General features: G+C 41.9%; 2 protein-coding genes across 7 annotated transcripts in view; both read right to left on the bottom strand.

The window, feature by feature from the left end:
* Nucleotides 1-3,147, bottom strand: part of NR2C2 (nuclear receptor subfamily 2 group C member 2) — a 36,598-nt gene extending 33,451 nt beyond the window's left edge. For 3 of the 6 annotated variants that reach the window (XM_064724030.1, XM_064724031.1, XM_064724032.1), the window contains exon 1: nucleotides 2,828-3,146. The gene's annotated coding sequence lies outside the window, so the exon portion shown is untranslated. Of the gene's footprint in view, nucleotides 1-2,494; nucleotides 2,666-2,827 lie in introns of those variants that run through there. The other 3 variants (XM_064724026.1, XM_064724033.1, XM_064724027.1) reach the window with 3 other exon arrangements.
* Nucleotides 3,148-9,414: 6,267 nt separating this feature from the next.
* The window catches only part of FGD5 (FYVE, RhoGEF and PH domain containing 5), a 75,413-nt gene continuing 59,232 nt past the window's right edge, over nucleotides 9,415-25,595 (bottom strand). The window contains exons 14-21 of the mRNA XM_064724025.1: nucleotides 24,308-24,387; nucleotides 20,736-20,835; nucleotides 18,503-18,640; nucleotides 17,315-17,417; nucleotides 15,178-15,308; nucleotides 13,377-13,505; nucleotides 11,560-11,708; nucleotides 9,415-10,835 (exon numbers count right to left, since the gene is read on the bottom strand). Coding sequence (XP_064580095.1) covers nucleotides 10,799-10,835; nucleotides 11,560-11,708; nucleotides 13,377-13,505; nucleotides 15,178-15,308; nucleotides 17,315-17,417; nucleotides 18,503-18,640; nucleotides 20,736-20,835; nucleotides 24,308-24,387 — 867 coding nt within the window. The 3' untranslated portion in view covers nucleotides 9,415-10,798. The remainder of the gene's footprint in view (nucleotides 10,836-11,559; nucleotides 11,709-13,376; nucleotides 13,506-15,177; nucleotides 15,309-17,314; nucleotides 17,418-18,502; nucleotides 18,641-20,735; nucleotides 20,836-24,307; nucleotides 24,388-25,595) is intronic.

Here is a 25,595-nt window from a genome sequence, read left to right as displayed (position 1 = left end):
AGCTGTAAAGAAGAGATGTTAATTTCATAAATGAGAAAGGACTAATTTCAAAGTCAAGTTCTAATGCAGCTTGCAGAATTCATAGATCTCAAAGGCACTTTCCTCAGCTCAGGCAGGAGAAACCTTGCCATTAAACTGCTTCTACCCCGCATGCTGAACCAGGGAGCAGCAAACTAAGAATGCTGCTTGGCATTTAAATGAGTCATTCCATCAAACCACCACGTTCATCCATATTCTTAAGAGTAATCTTACACAATAAGGGAAATAAACAGTTTCATCTAAAATGTATCTTCCATTATTTAGGCTATTTCTTTATTATAATGTGATGCTGCAGAGTCATTTCATCCTATTCCAAGTAACTCCACCTTCAACTTCAGGGTTTAGAAAAAAAAATACAAAGAAATCAAAGACAAAGAAACAATAAAAAACCACTTTCAATATATTTTTAATTATCATTATTACGGATGTATTTCTTCCAATGTAAATTTAATTAAGATTTCTAATTAATACATTCAGTTTTTAATTGTGACTTGCTAATTATAGGGCTAGACTTCAGATTCTGATTCAGGCGTAGGTAATAAAAAGGCATTTCTGGATGCTGGCTTGTTTGATGTTTCATTGGAAACTTCTGTTTAAAATTGCAAAGCAGTCATTTAATATAAAATTTAAAAATACAGCACACAATAGCAACACAGGTAGCAGAAAAACGTATGCATGTTTCTCTAGCATCCATTCAAATGTAACTGCTACAAAGCTAACATTGTTAAATATGTCAGAATTCATTAAATTAAATGAATTCACTTATATTTTGACAAATGTGAAAGTAATTTTGTATATGTCAAGTATAGATTATTTGTAACAATGGATAATCAAACTTGAGACATCCCCATGAAAACTGTATTTATGCTAGGTTCTCCTACAGCTCATCATTATTTTATTGAAGTGTTGACTTGATTAAGACTATGAACCATTTCCACCATACTCAGCTTATGGATGGTTTCTCAGTTGTTCAATGGTTCCTATTCAGTGTTTCCTCTTATTTTTTTTATGTTCAGCAAGAAGCACAAGAAGTATAATCATATGCTTATAAATGTGCTATTTTCTCAGCGCTTTATGATGACAGAAGCCCTTCAGATAGAGATACTTTGTTCATAATAGTAGCTTTCTGAGACACAAAACCCAAGTGTTTGCTATAGAATGAGTCTGACAGATTTGCTGTTGTTGGTGCTATCACCAAGGCTTTTTGTACTTTCGACCTTCACAAAAGAACCTTAAGCTGAGGCTATCTGATCAAATCCAGCTGAAGCACAGAGACCATACACAGCCATGCCAAGCTTTTTAATGGTGTCAACTTCCAGAAGGCAAAATCAGCTTCCCGGCAAAAGCCCCGAGCAACGGTTTGTAAGGCAACCACAACAAAACCTCCCAAATCAACACAAGAGGTGAAATTTAAAACCTAGGAAGAGGCACCAGGAAATTATTTTCAGCGTAACAGGGTGGCAGCCAGCTCAGTATACGCTGTCCAAAACACAGTGTAGAATCAGTAATCTTTCCCTAAGCTGCAGTGAAACCTCAGAAGCAAGTCATAAATTCAGCTTGAGAGGTTGTAATGGTATGGCCCTACTGACAAAACATGGCAAAAGGCCGAATTCAAACTTATTGAAATTTTTCCTTTGTCTTAATGAAACGAGGTTCTTTACGCTGTGAGCTCGACTCGGCTACACCGAGCGGCCTGCAGCAGGCTGCCATCGGCGGGACGGGCGGGGAGCCCGGACAGGGCCCAGCCCTGTCGGCAGTCTCCGGCACATTGTCCCGGCGGCAGGACCCGACCCACACCCGGACACCGCCGACCGAGCGGAACACCGCGAGCGGCGCCGGCAGCGCGCCGGGCCTGCCGCGTCGCCATTGGCTACGCCGCGCACGCCGCCCGTGCCCATTGGCTGCGCCGCGCCCCGTCCGCTGCTGAAGGGCCTTCGGCAACTCCCCGCCGCGTGACGCCGAGACACGCCCCTGGCCCGCCCCCGGGCCCGACCAATGACCTCACGACAGACGCAGCTCTCCCCCGCAGATCGCCCATTGGCCGAGCCACCCGCTTGTAATAGTGGCGGTACCGCCCCTCGAGCAGAGGGAAAGCCCCCCGGGGATTCATTGAGCACAAGATGGCGGCGCTGGCCGCCCGCCAGAGCCCAGGCGGGGCTCCTGCCGCCGCCATTAGGCCCCTTCCCCTCCCCTCCGGTACAGCCTTGTGTCCGCCTAGAGGAGGCCCAGGCATGGCAGTGAGGAAGCGGCCGGTAAGATGGCGGCGGTTTCAGCCCCGTATGCAAAGTACCCGCCGCCCCCTCCCCTCCGCCCTCCCGGTGGCAAAGGTAAAAGGGTCGGGTTCAAGCCGCCGCCTCCGCCCGCTCAGACTCCATCTTCTGCCTCTCTGGGTGTCCCGCGCTCATCATCGCCGCGACCATCGCCCTACACCCCTTGGACAGCAGACTTTGCTCACCGCGATCGGACCAGCTCCGACCTCAGCCGGCCCACGCTGCAACCAGCGGCTCCGGCACGGGACTGCCCCGCCGATCGACCCAGCACGCCACAATGGTCGTTTCCTCTCTCTCCAGGAGCTGTAGACCAGGCCAGACCACGGCCGGTGCTCGCTTACCAGACAAATACCGGAGCCGTGCAATCCCCCTCCCCTAAACCCACCGTCACCCCACCCCTCCCCTCGCGGGGGTGTCCAGAGTAGGGCCCTCTGCCGCCTCCCCGCGCCCCCTCCCTCGTCCTGGCCCCCACGAGACAAACCCAGCAGGCCGCTTCAATTTTAAAAAATGTTTTTTACCTCAGGAATGGGCGCCAAAGGTGCAGTGGCGGTGACCCGACCGGGCCCGGGCAGGCCGGTGCCCAGCAGCGGCCCTCCCTCCCCCCGCGGGGGCTGCAAGGGGCTGTGGGGCCCGCGGAGGGGAGGGGGCCGGGACTGTGTTGGGGTCGGGCGTGTTTTGTTGTGTGTGCCGTGCCCTGTGACAGGTCAGAGTTCGTGACCCCACCGCCGCCGCCCGGTAGCGCGTCCCCGCTTCCTCTTCCAGCGCCAGCCCGGCCGCGGCCCCTCCATCCCCCGCGGGGCGGGGCCGGCGGCGGGGAGGGGCTACCGGGCTACCTGGGCCTCCCGAGCCCTGCACCGCTCCGGCCGCGCCGCGGAAGCGCCGGCGGGAACCTGGCCTCCGGGGCAGCGAGGGGAAGGTACGTTCACCGCCTTTGTCCCTCTCACTCGGGAGGCTCTTCAGGAGCCGGAAGCCCGAGGTTGCGGGCTGGCGGTTGCTGTCCAGTGCGCTGATGGTATTGATGTTCCAGGTGTATCTCGGTTCTCGCGGAGGATGCAGTCAAAGGTGGGCTCACAATTGAGCAAGCTCTCACAAACGCCGCCGCCAGACTGTTGAGTTTTTATTTAATTTTGTAAAGTCAATGTCATTGATTAGGGCTCTTATGGCAAAGCTGGCTGTGACTGAGGTATGTTGTGCCTTCACAACATAGAACAAATAGGCATGACACAAGTTTGGGTGTAGCTGAGGTGGTTTAAGAGTTTACCACCTTTCAATGCTTGTCTTCTTACACGCTATCGGATGTTCACTCCCTGTCATAACTAGCTATCCTTAACCTACTCATATCAAAATGTTCTTAATGCTTCTAGTAGGTTTCCCTTGACTCTAATAATTTTTACAGAAGTTAATTTAAGGAACAGTTAGATGAATAAGATAACACCTGAAAGAAAACATATGGAAGAGAGAGCAGTTAAATGCAACAATCACAGAAACAAGAGGTGCTATTGACTATTGAGTATGTATGTTTTGTTTTTTTTTTTTTAATTTTTCTTTGGAAGGTTGTTTGTAGTTTTTTTCTTAGAACTGACTCCTTGGGGTAAAGGTGTGATTAATGTACTAGACCTACAAATTACATCCTTACTTTTACAGACCAGAAATTAGTAAAGCATATGATGTGCAGATATGTTTGCAGTACACAAATAAAGGAAAATGTTTCAAAAATGTCTTGGGTGTTTATTGCTGTAATGTTAAATACATGAAGAAATGTCAAATTCTCAAAATATGGACGTGCATACCTTTAGAAGCAGATATTTCTTTTAACTTCATAAAATATACATCAAAGTGTGACCAAATGAAAGGAAAAATGGAAAATGCTAAAGCCAAATATGAATGGCTGCTTTCCCCCCTGAGTGTTTCCTAATGGGCAAGTTGAGGAAAGGTTTAGAAGGCAGGAGGATTTGTCTCCTCCATCTTCCTTGTTTCTGCCAGGAGAAAGCTTTGCAGCAGTTTTACTCTGAGCTCTGGTGGAGAGCAATCATGCTTGCTGTACGGCTCCACCACACAAACTAAGGTTAAGGAAAGCTGCATTAACATTGTGACAAATTTCACTGTGGTTTTTGCAACAATTTCAACGAAGTGTAGAACAACAGTGTATGCCCTTGTTTAATAAGCAAGATTGTATTAGATAATGCTGAAATTTGCTAAATTTATATGGACAGAAATATAAAGGAGTGTTAGTGAAAACTGCTTTTTGGCCTTAGCTATGACTGGACGAAATTAATAGAAGATGCCAGAGGTGGAAAACATCAAAGAACACTGAGATTACTCTACAAGTCAAGGTTAATAACTAGACTGGCAGCAAAGAAAATAATTATATCTGTCTACCACACAGTGGTGAGCTTACTGTGGATTGCAGCCACAGGATAACCCAGTCACTTATTTTCCCCTCCTCTTCTATAGCAGGATGGGGAGAAAATGACATGAAAAAGCTCATAGGTTGAAATAAAGACAGAGTGATCACTTAACAATTACTGTAATGGGCAAAGCAGACCTGGGGGAAATGTATCTAACTACTGAAATAAACAGGGCCAGGAGATTTCTTCTCCTTTTTAATGCCTTTATTAAAAGTGATCAGCTCAGGATTGGGCGGCCCGGCAGGGCTGCAGTCCCCGTCGCGTCTCCCAGGGCGACTCAGAGGAGGAGGACATGCGCAGCTCTGTCCGCTAGGGGCAGAGCCGGGGGATCCAGGCCTCGTGGGAGCCTGTAGGGCGGGATGTCCCCGTCAGGTCTTGCTCCTTTCAGCTTCTCAGCTCGCTGGTCCCGGCGTTGGGACGACTCTCTGCTCAGGGCGAGAGGGACTCCGCATCTCTGCAGGCTCAGCACTTGGCTCCTCATGTCCAGACACCACTTTAGTCTCTCAATTCTTATTTGGCTCGTTGTTTTTGGGGTTTTCTCGTTGCATTTTGAGTCGTGGTCCCGCAAAGCATTCTGGACTTTGGAGTCACTTTGCATAACCCCCCCCACCCTCTCAGGTGTCTTCCCTCTGCTGGAAGAGAGCACAGCCTCAGGGAAGGGCCATCTACCGCACCCAGCCAGGCCTTTTACTAATACAAAAGAGGAGATAAGCTTCAACAACCTGTGATTACACTAACAAAGCACTAAGAACCCTGGCAGAGACAGATCTGGCTGCGCCTCTGTAACTCTTTCTCACAAAAAAAATATTAACCGAATTTTTGTTCATAACACTACCAGTTAAAACGGATGTGGATGGTGACAAAGCCTAAAATTAACGTACCACCTTCTCTAGCCGCCACTTTCTGCCAAGTGTAGTTTCACTCCCTCTCCCATCCAGCCCTCAGGATATGGGCGATTCCAGCCGGCATACATCAGCTCCTGCTTGCCCTTCTGCTCCTCACGGAAGGCTCCTGTCCTCATCCCGCAGTCCTGCCGCCGAGCGAGAGCTGCACCGAGGGCCGCCCTCCTCAGGACCGCTCTCTTGACGGGACAACGGGCTGCTCTCCTCAGGGCTGCTCTCCCCAGGACCGCTCTCTTGACGGGACAACGGGCTGCTCTCCTCAGGGCTGCTCTCCTCAGGACCGCTCTCTTGACGGGACAACGGGCTGCTCTCCTCAGGGCTGCTCTCCCCAGGACCGCTCTCTTGACGGGACAACGGGCTGCTCTCCTCAGGGCTGCTCTCCTCAGGACCGCTCTCTTGACGGGACAACGGGCTGCTCTCCTCAGGGCTGTTCCCCTCAGGGCTGCTCTCCTCAAGGCCGCCCTCGTGACGGGACAACGGTCTGCTCTCCCCAGGGTCACTCTCCTGACGGGACAACGGGCTGCTCTTCCCAGGGCTGCTCTCCTCAGGACCGCTCTCTTGACGGGACAACGGGCTGCTCTCCTCAGGGCTGTTCCCCTCAGGGCTGCTCTCCTCAAGGCCGCCCTCGTGACGGGACAACGGTCTGCTCCCCAGGGTCACTCTCCTGACGGGACAACGGGCTGCTCTCTCAGGGCTGCTCTCCTCAGGACCGCTTCTTGACGGGACAACGGGCTGCTCTCCTCAGGGCTGTTCCCCTCAGGGCTGCTCTCCTCAAGGCCGCCCTCGTGACGGGACAACGGTCTGCTCTCCCCAGGGTCACTCTCCTGACGGGACAACGGGCTGCTCTTCCCAGGGCTGTTCCCCTCAGGGCTGCTCTCCTCAAGGCCGCCCTCGTGACGGGACAACGGGCTACCTTCCTGACGGAGCACGGGCTAGCCCGAGGAGGCCTCTCCTCGGGCCGCAATTCCTGCCCGGAAAGAGCGAACTGCTCCCAGCCTTAGCTGAGAAAGGATTGTGGTTGTGGTCGGTTTCAAACGCACCTGCTGATAACAAGGACGTTTTAGCTCCTCCCATTAAATAGGATAGTTGCCTCAGAAGAAAAAATGAGGCAGCTACAAAGCTGCCAGGCAAAAAGAGAAGGGAAGAGACCCTGCGGAAATTGTTTCCTGCCCAGGAGAATGGACTAAATTCCCTATGGAACAGAGGTAAGATGTGCGTACTTCCAGGGAGGGAAAGAGGCTGTAGGCGTGGAAGGAGAGGACCTCTACAGTGAACGTGTGGGCTGCAAGAGGCCAAAGCTCTCTCTCTGGCCATGGTGGTGGCAGTAAAAGTACATAATGGACTAAGAGGGATTAAAACTTGGTGTGTGCCATGTAGTATAAAATATAAATAGGGTTTGAGGTTATTCATGTGTTTTGAATGTTTGGGATAGACAGTACTGTAGAGCTCGGTTGTTTGGGGTTTTTATTAAGTTCTCATTTCAGTTGTTTAAAATTTTCTGGGAACTTTCAAGATAAATTGTCAGAGCAGAACCAATACTTAGTATAAAAGAAATCAACAATTACAAGTGACTGACAAAGTTTTAACAGAACTGTTTGGTCTTGTTAATACCACTTTCAATTTAAGTCTCTCATTTAAGTGTTAGCAGATGATTTTTAAAGTGTGAGTCCTTATGCCTTTCATTTGGGTTTGTGCGTGGCTGGGCCGTGTAGAAGGAAGCTGGTGACCTTCAACAAGTGGGAGGTTTGCCCTCATTTCTCCATGTTTGTCTCTGAGTAAAAGTGAGTTTGCTGTCCGGTGTAGGTTTTGTTGATTGCAGAAAAATATTACTACATAAAATCATTAAGGCTGGAGAAGACCTCCATGATCATCAAGTTTTACCTTTGACCTCATACCACAATTCCCTGGAGTCTAGAAACTTTCTTGTCAAAATTTGATGAAAAGTGGTGTCACAGTGTTACCCAGGCTGAAGAATCACACTGCTTTTAATACACAGAAGCTTGTATGTTATGATACTAAGTTATTTGTGGAGTTAGACTAGTGTTTTTTCCCTTAATATTTAAAGGAATACCTTTTCCCCTCACTCAATATTGTCTCCTTCTTTCACCTTCCCAAGCAGTTATATTCACTTAATGTTGTTACAGCCAGCATAGTTTTTACTGGTTTTGTATCAAAGCAGCATGCAAATAGGAAAGCCTGGTTGGTATTCATAGCTGTGTGGTAAAAGCTGCAGAGAACCAGCTCAGGAAGGGTAGCAGTCCAAGGTCTTGACCAGCAGTGCTTGAGTAAGCGGTATAGCCTCTTGTCATGTTGGTATTCTCTATCTCCAAATGACTTGTACTTTGATTTGAAGAAGAATTTTATAACTTTTAAGATTTAAGATTTTTTAATAGGCATATACCATAAAATAGGTCTAAATATTATTTGCAGATATTAACTAATAACCTTAATGTTTTTAAATCAATTAACAAACAGAAGAATTCTGAAACAAGAAATGGCAGAAGCTTGATCCCAGGTGTTGGCTGAGCAGCTCGTACATTGTGACTTAGTATTAAATTTTTTATCGTATTTGTGAAGATATGGAACAAAATTTTGTTTTAAAGGAGTAATATTAGCTTAAATTAGTAAGAAAAAGCTGTGTAAGTAAATGTCAGGTAGTAAACTGAGTATACACCCCTATTTTAATGTGTTAGCATTTTCTAAAAGGTGATTACTGAATAACTCTGAAATGAAAATTTCTGTCTCAGGTGCTTATTAGCTTTTCTCAAATTCAGTTAACAGTAGGACTGAAATTGTGAGGACATTTTCTTTTTTTTCCTCTTTATGCTGCATTGAGACTATTTGTATCTGTAACTGAAGTCAAGATGAAGTAAAGTAGGTGGGCTTTACAGAAGGTAAATCAGTGTGATTGAAACATGTCATCATATCAATTAGGTATAAATCCTGTTTCTACCAGAAGGCCTCCAGTACCATCTTCAGATTTGATGTTTTTTCTTATTTGTCAGAGAACCGTTTAATAGGCAAGTGTCTGTTAACAGTAACTGAAACTGCAAAGCTGGAATTAAAGAAGGTAATAATCGTGTAAAGGAAAGGCCTGTAGAACTGCAGTTATGTTTTGCTCTTTTTTTTCTCTACATTACTTTAACCAATGTTTAATAGCACTGTATCTTATTTTTTACAAAATATTTTCATGTTAATTTCCTGCTTCTAGCTGAAAGCTTCATACAACAGTCACTACATGTCAGCACCTAAATCTTCATAATATTGTCATTCTCTAGTGAGTTTTGTTTTGTTTCAGACCATGGTTAGAGATCTTGCTCTGTATTCAATGTTGTCTTATTTTTCTTGTCAGTGCAAAATGTTTTCAAGGGGGAATAAACATTTACAGTGTATTGGTAGCAAGGCCATGGCTCTACATGAAACAAAGTTAACCTTGCTGTTCATCCATTAATTAAAGAATACAAAAGTTTTATTTTTCTCATTCTTGGTTTCTGTTTGCACATGATAATATATGCTTAATGGAATGGTCAAAGTCAGATGTATAAAAAAAACCAACCCCAAAATGAGCTTTTTATTTAGTGGTAGATGTGTATTTGTTTCTTTAAGCTTGTTTATCCTGGTGATAAACTGACCTACCTTACCATTTGGATATATATTTTAGACCTTTAAAAAATATGGAAAATTCTAAAAAAATTGTTAGGGTCAAAAATTCAGATCTCCATTAAGTTCCTTGAAGAAAGGGAAAAATAAAAGCAATAAAAATTCCCACCAATATAATTTAATGTAAGTAAATTCTTGAGCATGTTATTTTTATGTAAAGATATATTTTAATCATAGATGTAATTCTGTTCCTCAGTTAAATATTATGACTGAGGACAAAATCACTGTATTGCAATGATTAGAACATCACTTCTCAATCTTCTTTATAAAAACTCCCATCCAAAACATAAAAAACCCCACTGCAACAGCAATAACCAAAATAACAAAACCAAAAAAAAACACACCAAACCAAAACAACAAAAAAAATCCCACACAACAAAAAAAACCAAACCCAAACCAAACAAAAAACCCTACCCCCAAACTCCAGAGATCTATATCCTCAGCTGGCGTAAAACACCACAGCAGTCTGACATAGGACAGGTGTGGCCACAGGAATTCCAAATTACTCCAGCAGAGCAGGTTCAGACAAGTGCATTTCAGTCCACCCAGCATATTTCAAATGCTGTGCTGGTTATGTGGATCAACTTTTGATGACATTTTTCATAACAAAAACAGCAGAAACAACAGGAGTTTTGAAAATAAAGATACAGTATTTAAATAGATGATAAAAATCTTAACACTACTAGGTAGATGTGTTAAATAAAAACTGTCTGTAGTTTAATAATAAATTAAAAATAACCTTTGGGTTTGAGTCTGAAGTATTTAGAGAGATATAATTCAGCATCTGGCTCTGTAGAGTTACTGGAGTGCATTTCAAAGTACTGCAGTGATATGAAACTAAACCTTTAATGTAAATTATATGGTGGTTTGTGTAAAATTATAAATTGATAGTAAGTAACTATGTTGGATCACAGTGAAGTGTTGGTAGACCAGATAAATTGTGGTTTTCCTTCATTTTCTGTGGAAGCAATTTAGAATACGCAGGGCATAATTTCATTCTGGTGCCTGTTAATGGACAATTAATAAATCAGGCCACAGAACTCCTTAGAAACATGAAGAAAATGAGGCTGTAGTTCAATAAAAAAATGATAAAGTGCTTTAAATGATCATTTGTTGTTTACTGCATTGTTTCTCATGTCACAGTAGACATCAAAACCAACACAATGAGATACAATAGTGCTCTGGAATAAGTAAAACTGAGTCTGTTACTTACTGTAGTCAATATTTCCAGGTCTTGATGTTAAACTTAGTTTACTGTGGGATCAGAAGGGAAGCTTATTGTACAGGCTGAACTTGCACAGACATAAAGATCACAATAAATAATCTCTTATCTTGATATTTTCATTTGCAACAATGTGTATGTAAGAAGGAAGAAAAAGAGCAAGTTGGAAACAGTTGAGATCCAGTGTGTGGGGCCAGCGGGCCTGAAATACATTGTTCAGTGTTGTAAGTCAGAAGAGTGTTGCTGGAAATGTATAGAAATCTGAGAATTTATTCCAAGTTCATTGAGTGAAAGCTGCTATAATATGGATGCTTCTTCCATGGCTTCAATCCACCTAAAAAGTAGAGGAAAGAAAAATGGTACATACAATTATTTTTTTTTCATTTTAAGAAAAATAAGTACTTTAAGAACATAAAGCATTGAAGAAGACTATATTTTCCATCCCAGCTCTAATGAGGAACAATAGTTCTGTGATTAAAGTGGGGAGCAGAGTACTGGGACTCTTGCTTTCTAGTACAATCTTGATCAGTCATTTATTGTAAAATCTCAAAGTCAGTGCTGACTTAGAATAGGAAAGATGAATATGGCAAAGTATGACTTAAAGCAACAAAACCTCCTATAAATACTAATTTCTTTTTCTGTGTGTCTTGGGGTGCTGGGTTTTTATTACAAATGTTGTGGCTATCTTATTATGTGAAAGCAGTAACATTAGAGTGGGAAATCCAAACAATTATTTGTGGATGAGAAAACTAAGAAATGGGTAAATTTAACATATAAATTGGAAGTTTTTCTACAGTAATCACTTTTGACAGACTTCTATCTATGACTCCTGAGGCTCAGTCTCTTCTTTACCTACAGAAGGGAGCAAGTTCTCCTTCCTGAAGGAACTGAAAAGCACCAGGTAGATTTTTTTATGTCAGTCAGGCCAGTCACATGCAATCTGGCTTAATCAAAATTCTGAAAGCTGTTTTTTCATCTGTTACAAAGGCATTCTGAAGTGAAGGAGGGAAAAATCCCCACATAAGCTCACTGGCTGATGTGGAAGTCTATCCCCATACCTATGTGCTGAATTGTTATCCTCTGCTCGGAAGCTATAAAAGAGGGTCTGCTTGTGGTAGAGATGAAAAACTGTATCCACGCTTCCTTCCTCCTTTTCTGGGGCAATGGTGAAACCCAACAAAGGCAAACTTTCTGTAGCAACTTTGTCCTGAAAGTGAAGAAGCGAACAAAAATGTAGAGAGAAGGCTTGTAACAGTTTGAGGGCTCTTTCTGAAAAGCAAATGATCCAACCCCTCTGTGACAGTTCTGCAAAAGCGGTAGTGTGGATGTTCTGCTGGACACATGGCTTTTAACCCAAACAGGAGCAGTGCCTGTGTACTGCGCATGTTTTACCTACTCTGAGTCTTGAACACTAGCTCTCAAAGTCCAGTTCTTCATGATCGTCCATGTGGCCATGAAGGTCAAATTAGCCATTCGTTTAATGGCTGCCTTTGACATTATGGTCCAGGAGACAAACTTGAGATTACTAAGAGTACAGCAGCAGTTCTGAAAGCCTGAGACTCACTTCCAGTTATGTTTATTTCAATCATTTTTATTTGCTGGCTGCAAGTAGTGGTTCTTTTGGTACCTTGTCATTTCTTTTCACAGCGTGAGTGAATTTTTTAGAAATCTGCTCTTTCTCAAGCTGCACACACGCCTTCCAAAAGGCTGCTTGGAAATTTCCCAGTTAGTAATGCAATTAATCATTAATTTACTCCCATGAATTTAGCATGGCAGACACAGCTTTGTATGAGTCAAAGAAAACCATAAGCCTTAATGAAATTGCAGTAAGCTGCTAGTGATAGCTGCAGTTTTTGGTCACAACGTTTAGGTAGATTATATGTGTATATTGCCTTTGTCTCTGCTTTTAGAAGGTAAATTGCAGCCTAGGAATGTAAAGTAACCCATTATTGCTTTTTTCCTATTGCAAAATGAGAAATAATCACTTTTTAGGTTAAAAGAGATAAGGCAATTGTGTTGGATACAGAATTTGATGCTAACGGTCTGAACTGCTGGCTTTGGCCATGAATTCTTTTGTGACTCAATCTCCTCATCTGTTTAAAGGGGATAACATTGCTTCATGTAACCAGCACAGGGGTGGTGGCAATTCAAGTTTAAATATCTGATGTTTGCGAAGTATTCTAAAGGCTTAAAGTACCAAGCATTGCTTTGACAGGTTTTTGCATTCTATATCCTTTATTTGAGCAAAATGAATTTTTATGGTTTTGCTTATGAAATCTGTCAATTATAACCAAACTTTATATCACACTTCAAGTTCATCTGTATTACAGCTATTATATAATAAGAAAAGGGATAAAATACATAAAAATTATCTAGCTGATACCCAGCCTCCTTGACTGTAAGGAAGAGCTTGCAGGCCAACACAGAAGGCATTGTTCTCACTTCTGCCTCCTGTCTTTCTCTGTTGGTGCTAGTTGGACAAGCATGTCTTATTCATATTTGCCAAACTACAAGATCCTCCTCCCCACCCAAAATGGGTCATAGTACTCTCCCTCTACAAAAATATGTGACAGTTACTAAGTGCACCAGAGAATATGGAAGGATTTTGAAGTCTTTAGGTGTAAATATGTATGTTAAGGTTCCCAGCGGTTGACAATTTAAAATAGTATGAATAATAAGAAATCAAATAATGAAGGGCAGCATGTGACAGGTCCAGGTAGGACTGTGGCCAAGTCAGTCTGTTAGGACCAGGTCTCAGTAGCAGGTAGTTGGAAGAACTACCATTTATGCCTTTCCCATTTACTGGTCTCCTGCCTGTAGGAAGCAAAGAAGGAGTCTCAGATAGAAAACTATTTCAAGACAGATTACACAGTACCTCGTTTGCTAGGTAGGTGTAGAGGACTTTGCCTTTGATAACAAACCAGCGTTTCTTCCAGTGTCTTTTGCCTCCCTTACATCTGCTGAGGTAACCACTTATGGTAGCTCCCTCTCCTGAGGCTGCCACCTGGAGCACAGAAGGAGAAATCAGGATTTGTAACAGTAAAGTTTTTTCCCCTCTTGATTATGCATGTTTGCATCACACCAACCACTAAGTGAAACCTTAAAAGTATTGATACAGAAAAATATAAGCATGCTATTATTGTTCTATTTAACTGTTTGAATATTTATAGGTAAACTTAATTCTCAGTTACTCCAATGGAAAATATGCAGTTGAGTTATTATTGAGGTCAGTAAGATTACAGTTGTTTTCTGAAAAGCTAAACTTTTCCCTTTTCCCACATCTGGTGGCTTTGGGGTGCTTTTCATATTTTAAAAGTACATGCTTCCAGAAGTGAATTAGGGTCTTGTAGCTGAACACTTTTAAGACGTAGGTATATATAGGGCCTTGTTATGTTTTTATATTAATTTATGTTAATCACTTTGGTAATGACTTGGTTTCATTTTTGAAATAATATTTCTGAGAAGACTTGCTCCTCTTATAGAAATATTTTGAAGTCTGAAGGCTTAATGTTCTCAAAAATCCAGGTTTTGAGTAGATGGAACTATACACATGCACACAGAGAATGCAGTGTACATCATTAGTTATAGCAGTAAACTATAGTAGTATTGGATTTGGAAACAAAGGACATAGATTCAAAAGCAGCTTTTGTAACACTAATACAAGAGATGACTGAGAATTAAAATAGCAGTGTTTTGCAGCAGAACAGAAATGTTCCAGGACATGGAGTAATGCTATTGTGAGATAGTTCATGTTAATAAAGATGTGCTGCTTCCCTGTGGATAAAAAGGTGATTTTTTTCCTCATGGGGTTGAAATTCTGCCTGCTAGTTCTTTTAGTACTCAATTTTTGTGTTTGTATTATGTGCTTATATCTTTGGCACGGTTTCATGAACAAACCTCAAGAAATTCCAGTGTCTCGACTGCACAATAAGTTCAGCAAAATGTTTGCACCCTAGTCTCTTTAATACAATGATAAATGCCTGCAGAAATGGGAGTGCCTTACTGTACTCAAGTTCAGTGGGCAGTTTAGCTACCTAGAATCAATCATCAACATGATTGGCACCTTGTTCCTGGAAAGAATACTAACACAATTGGAGAAATCATGTCCCCATTGAAATTGGTGGAAATTTTGTTTACATTGGCGAAGTCAAGATTTTACCCATTTGATTTGAAATAGTTTTGTTTGAGCTGGAGGGGAAGTGCCTGGTGAAACATGCATGCTCTTGAATTGACTGCCAAGGACTACTCACTAAGTAAGTCTATTTCCTAAGTAAGTGTTATTTTATTTCTCTTGAAATCGAAGTAAGGGCCTTCTTAAGAAAGGTAACTGATGACCAGTATATTGTGCTCTGTTGATCTGCCCTCTTGTTCTGTCTAGTACCTTGAAAGCATTTTAGTTTTTTCAAGACTTCATAGGCTGATGAACAAATTAAAGTACCATACTCTCCCACTCTCTCAGTGGGCTGAAGACACATCTGTGGTATCTCCAGAGCTCAGAGTATTTTTGTGAACACTACTGTGAAAAGCAAAAAAGAAAAAAGAAATTGCATGATGAAAGTAAACCAAGGCATGTGCTGAGCCCACTGCACACAGTATAATTTAAAAACATAGCAGCTGAAATATGAGCACACACTTTTCTATAGTTCCTTGCCTTTCTCAGGCAGCTTGGTTCCTACCTCCATGAGAGCTGAAGGGATTTTCTTCTGTTTCTTAAAAGATGAATAATGAATATTGTGGAAAACAGAGGAGAAGGCACTGCTTGAACACCTAGATGAAGCTGGAGGGAAGCTCACACTTAGTGGTCGCTCTGCAAGATTAAGAAAATTCAGAAAGGGAAGGGGGAAATGGATAAGTTGGTATATATCAGGCTAGGGTAGAGACATGATACACTAATATAAATAACTATGGAACATGCAATGCCTCCTTTACACACAGTTTTTACTTCAGCCTTTCTTTCAAATCACCTTTTTAAGTCTGATGAATGGGTTCCATGGCACCCTCAGTTAATGGTACTAACCTAAAGTTTCTTGAAAAGGCCTGCAAGAAAGCTGACAAAGCTCAAAACACAGCTTGTTTTCTTCTTGTTTAAAATGAGCATTAAGCAAATGGTTTTGACATCTTTCTCCTTTATGTTCTGTAACACCTTTCCAGGATAGATTCACTAATGCTACGTTCTTTCTGTATGAGCCATTCATTATCTTTGAGTTGTACATGGGAGACAGAGTTATTATGTACCTGAAAATTTCCATTAGGCCCATGTGTCTGAGTTAGTATCTTCATGATATCACTTCTGGCAACACATTATTTGAAAGCTCTTAGTAAAGCATAGCATTAGTTTAGCACAAATCTTAGTTACTGTTTCTGGACACACATTGGCTTGGGGATGCTTTTTTTGACTGTTGTGACAGCATCTGTTGATGTGTTTTCTTGGCTAGCATGAATTTCTTTAATCAGAAGGGAAAAACGAAGCTTCATCTGTCCATGCCTTTTTTTCCTGGCAATGTAGTAAGCTTACTGTTAGAGACTATCTACATGAGTAGTTGTGCAAGAAAATTATTTCCTGTTCACTCTCTGTTCATATATCTGTAACCCCTCTCCCCCTTTTGTCTTTTATTTGGATGTGTACTTAAATCAGAAGAGACTTATTCAGTAGGATAATAATACAAAGTTCTAGATAGGCAGTAGCTCTTCTGCATTGAATACATACTTTCATCTATAGCTAGATAAACTTGCCTTGTAAAGCATCTCTTAGTGACTCTGCACTTAGCTTTAGTATTTCTTTTTGTAAAAGCAACAACATGGATGAGGACAGTGAAGAACCACAAAGACATGTTTTATTTTAATGGATAATTAATTGGAAATGACAGGGAATAGTTATCACCTATAATTACATCACAAAATAAAATAGTTCAGTTAGGAAGAACCTACAACAATCTAGTCCAATTGCTTGACCAATTAAGGGTTGCCCAAATATTAAAACATGTTATTAAGGGCATTGTTTAAATGTCTCTTAAACACTGACAGGCAGGGGGTATAGACTACCCCTCTAGAAAGCCTGTTCCAATGTTTGACCACCCTCTGGTAAAATAAAGGTTTCCTCATATCAAGTCAGAGCCTTCCCTGCTGAAGTGCTGAACCTTTCTCATGTGTCTTGTCATGGGAGCAGAGGGAGAAGAGATCAGCACCACTGTTTCCATGTCTCCTCCTCAAGAAGCTTCCGAGAGCACCTTCCAGACTCCTTATCTTCAAAGGAGGCAAACTCAGTCCTCAGCTGCTCCTCGTAGGACCTTGTTTTTATCATTATTCTGGTTTATCCAAAGGCTAAGGGAGGTCTCACAGAACTGGCTTATAATCATACAATCCCAGAATGTTTTGAGTTGGAAGAGACCTTAAACTTCATCTTGTTCCATCCCCTGACAGGGGCAGGGATGCCTTTCACTAGACCAGGTGGCTCCAAGGTCAGTCCAACCAGGCCTGGAACACTTCCAAGGGACAGGGCAGCTGCAGCTTCTCCAGGAATCCTGTGCCAGCACCTCATCACCCTCCGAGCAAAGAATTTCTTCTGTGGAGCTAACCTAAGTTTCCTCTGTTCCAGTCTGAAAAAATAGTTTGCTAAACTTGATTTTATGGCTCACTAAGCAGTTTTAGCTGCTATAGAGCCTGGCTCTCCCAGAACCTCAGTACACATGCCGCAAACTTGAAATGAGGAGTACTATTTAACAAAACACAATTTAGAAGACAGGTCCTAAATCATCCCCATTATACAAGTTGGAAATAGATTTGTCAGTTTTGTCAAGAATGAAGGAATCTTACCTCTTTTCTTAAGTTCCACATAGCAGCTATCACAGACTTTGGCTACTTGATCTTTGAGGTACTTCATAGGGTACTTGTTCCTTGAACAATTTCGACATACAATCTGTTTCAGCAAGAGGAGAGGCACATAAATACAATATAAGTTTATAGATATGCACATACAAAACAAATCCCCTGAGCTGGCTGGGAGAGGAAGTTGGATAGTGGACCAGACATGACTCCCTCCTGAATCTGTGGCAGTTGGGAAACGCCTACTGATTGAAATGTGATTGCTGTAGCTTTACACTGTTGCAAGCCAAGCAGAATTGGTCACTGTATTTGGTTGCACGCCATTGCTGTGTCCTTCTCTCCAGGAATTTACACCTTCCCACCACTGAATCACAGAAAGACACCTTTAATATGACTTCTGTTTTCGTAGCTTTGTAAGTAACATTGTTTTCTTAAACAAGTTTGTGTGCTCCTCCAAACCCTGTGTATGTACAGATTGATTTTCTCAGTGGAATTAGGAAAAAAGATTAAGTTAAACGCTTTTTTATCCTATCAAAAATTGCTGTTTGTTTTATTAAAATAAATTTTAAAATCAGGCTAAAAGACAGCAGTGGTTTAAAACAGGACTGCAGTTTTATGTATACAGGCAAATCTCTTTAGTCAGAGGTCTAGGGATAAAACCAGGAAAGCTTATAGATCCCCTGAGCTTTAGGGCAAAAGGCAATAGCTCTTTGGAGCACAGAGGAAACAGTCCCTTTAAGTCACCGATCGAACCATGCTCTACTGCTGAGTTTCTTCACTTTCCTTGGAAGATCATTTTGCCAGCTGTTATTAGGGACACGACATGGAGTAGTTGTGCTACTGCTCTGGTCCAGAACAGAGCCTGTACTTTTAGTCTATTTCTTCATTGTCTCTAGAGCTAGCTGTGTGTTAGATAAAAGGGCTGCACTCAAAAATAATTATCCTGTCAGCCTTTAACAACTAGCCTTTAGGAGGTAATTTGACCTTAAGGAAAAGTTACTGTTATCCCTTCTAGTAACAGTAGAAACCTAACTAGGTAATTTAGCAAAGTGCTCACTGGTTCTGTTAGAAGTCGAATTGTCCTTTTGATGTTGCTACAAATTTTCAGATTACAGCAGCGGCCGCCAGTGTCCTAGTGATGTGAATAAAACCCCCTTGAGAAGCTGGCACAGCTCTTACCTTCCCGCAGGCATGGCAATGATGTCGCCTCAAAGTGAGGGTAAAGTCACAGCCACAGTTCATGCACATCATGACATGGGACACGGGCACCAGTGTAGGAGGCCTCTCACCCAAGGGTATTCCAAGCCTTTCCCTTAGCTTAAAATCAAAGAAGAATAAATGAAGAAGCATCCACACTTCCTAAGTCCACTTAGTCAGCCCTGTTGCATTACATACAATTCTCTCATTTCAGTCTACCTTCACTTACTAAGATCCCCAAATTTTCTCATTCTTAATGCACTTCTATAAGTGGCATACAGCTGCTTCAGCATTGAAAGACTAGCACACACTGCTATTAAAGCGAGTCACAAAAAGTAAAAATCCACATAAATCTATTTTTGGTCAGGCCCTGACACTTTTCCACATCAGAAAAGTATCTGACTAATTGCATATGAAAATTGCAGGTAGGAACATGACTTAAAAACATCTTTTTGTTAGCAGTTTTTGAAATGATATCCAAAAAAAGCTCTACAACCTTAAATCGAAAAAGCCCCTGAGCTCATTGTCATTACACCTTGGGATAGCTGTGTGATAAGGGAAGGGAGGATAAAGAAAACAGTAGAGCCAAAGATGAATTTACCCCACTCCAAATCTGATCCATGCTTTCTGGTTGATCTCAATATGTGTAAGCAGTTTTAGAAAATGTATTTACTGTTCCTAGTTCTTGAAATGCATCACATGGCAGTGATGCTCAGGTGCCTTTGCTCCAAGCCCAGGGAGCCACGATCAGTGTGGAACTAAATGCAAGCTAACAAGGTGTGCTACTTCAGGTTCAGCACCAAAGTATTATGAATGCCCCATTGTGATTTCACAACTGCTCAGCATTTTGCACAAGTAGGACAAATTTTGTGCTTTTGAAGGATTGTTTTCTGTATGGAAATTAGGCTTCTGCCGACACACAGGATCTAAACACAGACAAATCAAATTCCTCCAAGTTTCTCCATGCGCGCATTCAAGCTTATACCAGATGCAGAGATGCAAAATAAATTATTGCTTCATTTGTTGAAAAAGGATTTGGTTTAGATTAAACTGACTAATTTCAAATGTTTTTTTCTGTTAAATATTTGAAAGTAGATTCGAATACAGGCCAGAAAAACAAGTCCAATTTGTTTTTGAATTAATTTTTTACTTTCTGATGTCTTAAAAAAATAATTCATAGAATGGTTGAATTTGGAAGGGAACTCTGAAGGTCACCTGGTTCAACCACTCTGCTCAGGCAAAGCCACATAGTGGCAGTTGGCAAGAACTGTGTATGGGTGTCTTCTGAACATCTCCAAGGATGGAGACTCCACAACCTCCTCAGGCAACCCTGGGTGCCAATGCTCAGTCACCCTCAGGGTGAAAAAGTGTTTGCTGCTGTTTAAAGAAATTTCCTGTGTTTCAGTTTGTGGCCACTGTCTCTAGTCCTGTCACTGGACACCACTGAGAAGAGCCCGGCTTCTTATTCTTTGTGCCCTCCAGGTATTCATACAGTAGATGATCCCTGAGCCTTCTCTTCTCCTGGCTGAACAGTCCCAGCTTTCTCAGCCTTTTCTCCTATCTGAGGTTCTCCAGTCCCTTATCAGCTTTGCTGCCCTTTCTTGACTCTTCCCAAGGTTTCCACGTGTCATACTGAGGAGCCCAGCATTGGACACAGCACTCCAGATGTGGCCTCACCAGCACTCTTCTGTATTTAGTAAAACTGGGGCTCTATGTAATCTAAAATAGCTTTTTAAATTTTTATCAGATGCAGGTTTTGCCTCCTTAACTGGGAGTAGAATAACTGAAAATAATGAGATAATAATATGCATAATTGCACTGGTATAATTTCAATATTGCTGGTGGGGTTTGCACTGATAGTGACTTTATTGTTTATATGATATTAGTGTAACTAATGGGTAGTTTTTTTTTTTAATCTGTGAAGTTTGTAGCTATTTTTAATAGATCCAAAATAACTACTTGTTTGTTGTTAGGACAAAACAATCTTCCTCCAGAAGAAAGAAGCAAAGGCCACAGAGTATGGAGTGTGATTAATATTTCAGAGGTGGCCCATGAGCTGTGATGAGTTTCACTGTTCAAGCTTGGTATGCTTATTTAAATGAAAATAGAATGTATGGCTACTAGGAACTCCATATTGTTCAACCCTCCTCCTTTCATGTCTCTGTCTTTCTCTCCCTTCCCTTTTCAAGCATTGAAAGATTTGGCCTCCTTTTACCTCCACGCTACTGTGGAAAGTCGAAGTCTTGTGAGCTTTGCAGTCATCTGGGATGTGTTTGGTGATGCAGCTGTACCAGTCATCCCTTTCTGAGCAAGAGCTGGGGAATGAAATACAGCAGAGCAGTCAATGCCATGTACAGCAGGGACTGAAACAAACTGATCAGAGGAGAAAAGTTTCACTTCATGAATGTTTGCTTTTCCCCACAACGGCACTGAACTTGTAATTTTCTGACCAGGAACAAAACTGACTGTTGGACATATTCATATGTTGGACATGTGATGATTAGTGTAGCTCCATGCTTAGGACTGTGACTGAGAAGGAACCAAATACCCAGAAATTTTTTCAAAGTAGTCTCTGGCTTTGCTATAAGCTGCTCAATCCTGGATCACACAGGACAATATGAAGTGGCTCTTTTTGTCCTTGTCTGGCCTATCTTTTAGGGACTCTAGTGCATAGAGTGTTGGCATACAGGGGCTGCTCAAATCAAGCGTGTTTATGCCCATCTCTACAGTGGGCTGCTTAGGTGAATTGCATATCGGGAAATGCAGAAGTGTATTGCCCACGGTAGAGTTGTGAATGATTAATTTTCCTTTAGCTTCTTCATAGACAGCCTCCAGTCTCCTGGAACAGAAGAAGCCAGGATAGCAATTATTGAAGGAAGCTGGGTGTTCCCTGGAGTTGCAGTTACCCGTGGAGGCCAGTAATTCTCCAGACTGGCCCCTAGATGCCCCCTGTGGACAAGGCAAACCAGCGAGCACTTGGCATTTGCCTGCTAGTCCAGCTGTCTGCAAAAACCAGCAGGGTGGGTTCCTGTTATTTTACAGATGCATTTGCTGTGTTACAGCTGTGAGGTATCCTGCCTGTTTTAGCTGTTTTTTCTGCTGTGATTTCAAACTGTGCACTTCCTGTTCATCTGAAACTCTGCACAGCTCTAGCAGTTTCTAGCCTGTCACTGGAGAGAATGCAACTCAGTGTGGTCTCCCCTTTCCAGATTATACCAGCCACTCACATTAAAGCTACCCACTAGCCTTTGTTGTAAAAACTAGCAGTGGTATCATTGCCAGCTGCTGTTCAGCTGTGATTTCCTCACACTGTCCTCATGAAGACCACCAAACATGACATCTGAGAACAACTTGTGTTTATGGTCTCAAAAAAAAAAAAAAAGGAGCACAAAAAGAGAGGAAATGCCAGATTTCCAGATTTTCTTGATGATCTTTGACTTGGCATCCCTCTGCACTATAAGCACAAACACCTTGTCTGACAAACATCAGCCTGTGCAAAATTCAACAAGCCTGGAGCAGAAACTCTGAGCTAGTGTATGTACTACAAATGGGGTAGCTGCTTCTGGAAGTGAAGGAGCTAAGTTACAGGAGATCACCTCTGTCAAGAGTCACACTACTAGTCACAGAATCCCAGAATGGTTTGGGTTGGAAGAGACCTTAAAGATCATCTCATGCCATGGGCCTGCCATGGGTGGGGACACCCTTCCCTAGACCAGGTTGCTCAGAGCTCTATTTAGCCTAGTCACTCCTTATTACTACCAAAGTTACTACCTGTCAAATTACACTTTCTAAGAAATCTGAAGATGTCTGTATCGTCCAGACAAATCATGTTCACTGCCTAGAAAACACTAAAAGAAGTCCTGATTTTCCTGATTTAAACATTTGTCTTGCTAATTCTTTAATGGAAATTCTCTTCACTTGAGAATTAATATATGATTAAAAAACCTGAAGGAAACACAAAGGAAATCATGGCCCATAGAGTGGTGGAAATTCAAGCCACTTTAGGAAAGACAGGTAAGAAGGACAACATAGCAAAAGTCTGTATCTAATTGGCCCCTTAAGCCTCTTTTCCACTCAATTAAAAATATCTAGGAAGTAATTAGCAATTTTTAGTGACTAAATGTGGGAATAACACCCATATGCTGATAAGTAAAATCAATTATGTCAATTTGCATAGGCTTGTTCTTAATTAGATATTTGACTGGTTGCATGAAAGCTCAGCAGAGTTTTTGCTGAACCTCTGACACTCAGAAGCTCAGCCCTTAATCCACCATTGCCACATTTGGTCCTTGTAGGATTTTTGGGATGCATCTTCTGTGCTGAGCTATCGGTTATCCATGTCAGCTCACATATTCATCATTAAGCAAGCAGAAAGAGGGGGTTAGGTTGCCAGTGCATTTCACTAGACAGCAGGGGACATCCACAGAACAAAGAAATTGGACCAGGATGGGATTTTGTCAGAGCGCTACCACTATCACTTTAATTTAGCCTTGCAGGAGGTAATATTGACTGTGTTATCCTAATATTTTCTCCGGTATTTTATATAAGCACCACAGAGTTATACCTGTGTCCAAAATTAATATTTTTGAATATTTTGCGCTCAAATCTGTTAGTAGCTCCCTGCTAAACCAATAACATGGCTCTTCAGGTGAATGAGCCATTTTCAGCAGGAAATGCTAAGACTTTACAGTACTATCTGCTCATACAGCCATGCTGACTTCTGAGTTTTGGTCATCCTTGGTCTACAGCCTTTAGTGCTTGGCATTCATGTTGTATTTACTCAGTTCACTCACCTTGTCTCGTACAAATATAAAGGCTTTGAGGTTTTCACTTTGGTTGTTAACCACTGGCCTATAGTGCAGCTTGCAGCCCCTCAGTGTGAGCAGTAAAATATAGTCTTTAGAGATACTTGAAGCCTTCTGCACTTTTCTTCACGTCTTTGGTGCTTCTTTTGGTGAGTGTAACAGGCCAAGGATGTTGTGCAATGGAGTTAGCAGAGCGTGCTGGCTACTGGCTCACTGGTATCTCATTAACTCTGCCAGCCAGTTCCAAAAGGAGGAGGAATAATTGTTCTTGGGTGACTTTTGGCAGATTGGTCACAGAATGAGCAGCACAAGGAGACGGAAGGGGCTCTATCCCAGCCTCTGTCCTTCTGTTATCAGAAGGATAATCTTAGTCTCAGGTGCTGGTTCTATCTACAAACAAACACAGCTCACAGTTGCCTCAGATACTTTATTTATCCTAATTAAGCATGGACTTGATATGAGTACAAAAGGCAAAGAAGCAACCTAATAATGCAAGCACAGTGCATCCCAATCTGCTCACTAGGGATGACAACTTCATTTGGTCTGAGGAAAGGGGACATGCAACAGAATTTCCCCTCTGCAACACAGAAGGACTGTACACATCTTGCTTTTATAATTGGCAGATAATTCATTATTATATTTTGAGGAATGTGAAGAGTGTGGAGGTCTATGGAAGTCTCAGATATGTTTGTGAAAGGAAATGGACCAAAAGGCTTTAACTGGTAGCTGAGCACTCCCCACAGACGGTAAGTGCTCTGGGAAGGATGAGAGCTCCGAATGCTGATTCTGAGTAAGAAAGTGCCATCCCTGTCTTTTTCTGGCACTGTGTAATTTAGGAAGTTGCCTGTGTTTCTAGGCATTCTGTTGCATGCTGTAGTTGCAGACTGATGGTGGGAAAGTCAGTACTTAAAAGCACTGAAGACCTTGTTATTTGGAAGAATTAATTTTAATACCCTCTGCCATGGACATTTGGGAACACTACCTTGCTGACAGGGTCAGGCAATGCTCATCATATTCAATCTTCAGGATGTTTTGGGCTTTCTCTATCACTGGGCGACTGACCTAGAAACAAATGCCATGAACATGAATGTGGACATGAGTTAAACTGTCTATAATCAATAAACCACACAAGTTTCAATGCATATGACCTCTTATATCCCTACCATCTGTTTCATATTTCAATGCAAAAAGATGGGCATTAGGGTTTTTTGTATTGCTGTTGTAATGAGGTATGATCTCTATTTCAACATGATGGTGTGCTGAAGGGAAAAAAACCCCATAATCCAGCCTATAAGGAAGGATGAAGTATCTATGAGGGTTCAGTTTTAATATGACAAACTTAGGAGATATTTAGTCTGCCAAGTGTCAGAGCATTTTGGTCTATGCTTGTAATGAATAGAAATCACTTTTTTTTGATGTGTGGGCATTATACAGTGAAGCACCTCAGCGAATGCCTGCCTGCAGCAAGGCTCTGTAACAGAAAAAAAAAAAACCAAAAACAAAAAAGCCAACTTAAAGCTACAGCTCAGCTAAAATTTTTTCCCTACCATGGAGTATATTAGTAGCCTGCTAATTGCAACAGCCGGTGAGGAGAAACATAGGTTCATAGTTTCATACATTTTTATTAACAAGCACCATTATGTTACTCACTCAGTATTTCAAATGTATCTCAGTAAGAACTTGCTCCACAACTCCTTTTCACTAAACAGTAGAATATTTTGGCAATTCCTAGGAATTTCTGGGATCCTTAAGTTAGTTTTAAACTCTCAGGTCCCTGGGGTGATCAACCCGTGCCACTTTTTCACAACACCTTAAACTTCCTATGTCATTCCACTGAAATTAAAGATTAGTAGTTCTCATTTTGTGTGTTTTCTAGATCATCGGACTCTTGACTTTTCACTTCAAATCCTCTTTCACATAAAAACAACCTGGAATATTAGTTACAGAATAGTTATGAAGGTCCAATAGATCTCTTTGGCCCACTATTTCCTGTTGCATAGGTTCTGGTGCCAATGAATACTTAGGGAAAGAGTGTGAGGACAGCTTAATTGTGTTTGCAATTTATAAATTTATTGAAGAAGAAGCTGGTTTCATATCACTACATGAAATTGTTCCCAATACACTTCTTCCCCATAAAATTGCTTTTTGAACCATTTATGCTTTTGATGAAAACAGTTAAAAGGCACATGAAAACCAGCCATGTGTCAATTTTGAGTAGCAGGAGTTTAAAACCAGGCAGACTAAGCTCCAGTGAATATATTGAAAGGAAA

The sequence above is a fragment of the Zonotrichia leucophrys genome, chromosome 12, assembly GCF_028769735.1.
Source record: "Zonotrichia leucophrys gambelii isolate GWCS_2022_RI chromosome 12, RI_Zleu_2.0, whole genome shotgun sequence".
Lineage (NCBI taxonomy): Eukaryota > Metazoa > Chordata > Aves > Passeriformes > Passerellidae > Zonotrichia > Zonotrichia leucophrys.
This window is presented reverse-complemented; position numbering and strand designations above follow the sequence as displayed.